This window comes from Chrysochloris asiatica, unplaced genomic scaffold (genome assembly GCF_000296735.1).
Source record: "Chrysochloris asiatica unplaced genomic scaffold, ChrAsi1.0 scaffold00027, whole genome shotgun sequence".
In the NCBI taxonomy this organism is placed as follows: domain Eukaryota; kingdom Metazoa; phylum Chordata; class Mammalia; order Afrosoricida; family Chrysochloridae; genus Chrysochloris; species Chrysochloris asiatica.
The window spans coordinates 18,423,441-18,427,407 of NW_006408545.1; the positions used below are offsets into that span (position 1 = coordinate 18,423,441).

At 37.8% G+C, this 3,967-nt stretch overlaps 1 protein-coding gene across 1 annotated transcript in view; it reads right to left on the reverse strand.

The window, feature by feature from the left end:
* Positions 1-456: 456 nt before the first annotated feature.
* The window catches only part of CCDC162P, a 104,296-nt gene continuing 100,785 nt past the window's right edge, over positions 457-3,967 (reverse strand). Inside the window, exons 19-20 of the mRNA XM_006839991.1 lie at positions 2,648-2,775; positions 457-582 (exon numbers count right to left, since the gene is read on the reverse strand). Coding sequence (XP_006840054.1) covers positions 457-582; positions 2,648-2,775 — 254 coding nt within the window. The remainder of the gene's footprint in view (positions 583-2,647; positions 2,776-3,967) is intronic.

A 3,967-nucleotide genomic window follows, 5' to 3' on the forward strand; every position in this document is an offset into this window, starting at 1 on the left:
CATCTTGTAATCTGAACTTTCAACAGAACCTTCTTTTGCTCTTGTCTCAACTCAAATCTGCTTATATTATGAGTGACTGTAGATGGGTAGAAGCAACCCCTCAAATATGAAATACATTGCTTCAAAATCCAAAAAAGGATTTTGGTATGTAATATGAGATACAGAAATTGCCCTCTGCCTCTGGTCATCCTACATGCTTTGTAACTGTAGAATCCATGTTGAGATGCTGCTAGCTAAGAGGAAAGGAACCACTGGAAACATAAGCCTACTCCTATGTTTTAAAATCTAGGGCCAAACCCTACTTTGCCTGTGACATTCAAGATACATTCAGCTCAGTCCTACATTATCTTGATAGTACTAATAAGCAAACTTTGATGAAAGGTGTAATTCTGTTTAGAGCCATCTTTATTTATTCAAATGCTTATAGAAATAAAACTTGAAAAAAGGAGATTTGATTTACCAGTCAGGTCGGAATGAGATTCTAGATGGAGCAGTTTGAACTTGAAAAGCTGCAAGTTGAATATTTTCTGATACATTGGGTAGGAAACCATTATCAATCATTTTTTTATGTTTAGTAGGTACCTGTAATATAGATATTGAATAGATATTGGTGCCTTTTAAGAAGATAGTGAATAGTTCTAGTTATAGCATCATAAAAATTGTTACTAATAAGACCAAGATTATGAGTTCCAGGCAGCTTAGGTTATTTAGCATGTTTTCTTGTATATATTTTCCTACTGGTCCTAAAGAAAATTGTCAAGAAAAAAAATCAGTCAATGGGAAGTCATTTCCAGCTAAGGAAAACTACCCTATATTTTGGGGGTAATTTAAACATTTCTTGATATTTTATCATTCATATTAGTACCATGCTTTTCTTTCTTTTTAAGAAAATCATTTCTATTCTTACACTCCAGCCATGTAGAAGTTCCTCTTTAACCTGTATTTATGCGGCTTGTTTCATAGGCCATAGGATCCCTGATGGCGCTGTGGGCTAGATGTTGGGCTGCTAACCACAAGGTCAGTGGTTCAAACCCACTGGCTGCTCCATGGGAGAACGATGAGGCTTTCTGCTCCCATCAAGATTTATAGTCTCAGAAACCTTGTGTAGGGTTGCTATGAGTCAAAATTGACTCAACTGCAGTGAGTTCATAGGCCTTGCTAAAGAGGTCAGACCTTAGAACTAAAGATACTCCAGGAAATAGTGTGGTTTTCCTGGTCCAAAGGCTTTTTTTTTTTTCTCTTTTTCATGACATCTTTAGACTGTAAAGAAGTCAGTGGGTCCACTAGACACTTCTTTATATGGTTTATTCATCTAAGAAGCTCACTGTTAATATAATTAGCCTTAGGCCATTAGCCTTTTCAATCACAATAATGCAGTGGATCTTTATTCATATATCTAGTTACTTAATAACCTTCTCACTCAAAAGACGTGTGATCACCAGCCCCTCTTCCTCTACTTCCTTGCTGGTGGGAATATTCATAGTACTCAGAGCTTTGGGTGAAGTACCCAAACTTGCTGCCACTGAGTCGGTTCTGACTCATGGGTACCCCTAGATCTGAGTAGAACTGCTTCACAGGGTTTTTAAAACTAAATCTTTATGGGAGCAGACAGCCTCATCTTTCTGCTTCAGAGTGGCTGGTGGGTTTGAACTACTGAACCATCAGGACTTCTTGGCAATTTAAAACACTGACTGAGTGAATCCAGATTACCCTTATGGTCTTGTACGTACAAACTGAAGTTGGTTTCCTTTTTGTCAAAGATTTATGTAGAAACCTAGGTAGACATATAGTACTAGACTTTCATGTTTGTTGTTGTTGTTGTTAAGTGCCGTTGAGTCGGTTCCGACCCATAGCGACCCTGTACAGGGTTTCCGAGGGTGTAAATCTTTACGGGAGTAGAAAGCCTCATCTTTCTCCCGCGGAGCGGCTGGTAGTTTCGAACCGCTGACCTTAAGGTTCGCAGCCCGATTCGTAACCACTACGCTACCAGAGCTCCTTTCATGTAGTGATTGATCAGTCAAGCAAATAGTGGGTATTAATAATGTGGCCCTCTCTCAGTCAAGGGTATCATTTGAGTGTGTTCCCAACAGATTTTTTTCATCTCTGTGTATGGTGCCTTAACTGAGTGTTAGAAATAATGTGACATACTTCTAGTCCAATAGCCATACCATCAGCAACAAAAAAATCACATCTTTGAAAAAGGCCTTTGTTGTTGTTAAGTGTCATTGAGTCAGTTCTGACTCATAGTGACCCTGTCTAGGGTTTCTGAGAAGCTGGTGGGTTTGAACCACTGAACTTTTGATTAGCAGTCCAGTGCTTATCCTACAGCATCACACCAGGACTCTTCATAGTTAATTATAGTAGAGGATTTAAAAAAAAAAACAAAAAAAAAAAAACAAGGTTCAGAAATAGAACACAGAAGGTGTTGGTACTAATTTCCACACCCAAGTAATTGACTTATAATTGAACAGGTGCTATTTGACTTATTTCAACATCAGAATTTTACCATCCAGACACTAAGCACCTATAAAAGATATTAATTTATAACTATTATAATGTAACTTTGAAATAATCCTAAACTATAACTTTAACTTTAAATTTTTTTTTCATTGTTTAAATACGTATTACCAAATTTATCATTACTTACAGTCTTAGGTCTTCGCGCTCCTCTTGTTATTGTACTGCCTGTAAGATTAGTCTTTAAGAAGTGTTGCTGAGAGTATCTGGATGCTGTCGAAGCAGAACTTAGGGAGCAGGGAGCCCAAGATACAAGTCCTACAATGTTAAAAATGCTCACTTATAGCTCTGATTGCGGTGTACAGATCCATATATAATTCAGAACACTTTAGAACATTAAATGGGCATTTAATCCCATTTCATATATTCTGGGTGAAGCTGTCAGCCTAGAAGGAATTGCTTGTCTGTGGGTCGCATGACCAAATGAAAATGATATGATGGGTGATAAGGACAATGGTGAGTGGGAGTGAGCAGAGATATTTAAATTAGTAGTACTTTTCCTTGATAGAGGGGGAAAAAACTCAATATGAAAAATGACCTGGCTTCCTGGTCAGAAAGAGACTGGAGGAACCCCAAACTATGGTCCTTGGTCACCCTTCAAGTCTAGAACTAAACTTACCCCATGGTTCAATTTTTCACTAAACAGTAGATAGGTATATAGCAGGGACAACAAACTAGTGAGGTATTCATACCATAGACTGGTCAACCATTCAAGATTAAAAAGGCAGCATTTACCTGAAGGCAGAATTCAAAAGGGTTGGGAAAGTAGGTGGGATAGAAACAAGAATTACAGGGAGGAAGTGGGATAACTGATGTTACATTGAGGGAATTGCAATCATTGAAATGAAAAAAAAAAAAGTATATGATTTTCTTAATGTAAAACTGAAGATCTACTCTTGTAAACCTTCATTCAATTTACAATGAATTTTTTTTTTTAAACAAACCCTAGAACAAAAAGTTAGTATGACTTTATAATTAACTGGATTTGCTTGAGATTTCTGGCTTAAACAACTGGATACATGGTAATACCATTTGTTGAGATAGTACCCCCACGTACACAAACACACAACTTTTTCCTGAAGGACTCAGTTTGGGAGAGAGAGGAAAAAACAGGTTCAATTTTGACAGGTTGTGCTTGTGAGTCAGATATATGAGATCAGATGTCAGAGCGGCATAGGATATATGGGCCTCGAGCTCAGAGACCACCACTCATCTGTCAGTTTGTCATACTGTGGTGACTTGCATGTTGCTGTGATTCTGAAGGCTATGCCACTGTTATTTTAAATACCAGCAGGGTCACCCATGATGGATAAGTTTCAGCTGAGCTTCCAGATGAAGACAGACTAGGAAGAAGGAGAGATGAACTACTTCTGAATGTTTAGTCACTGAAAACCTTAAGAATAGCAGTGGATAGCACCAGAATAGTAAATATTGAAACATGATGAATAGC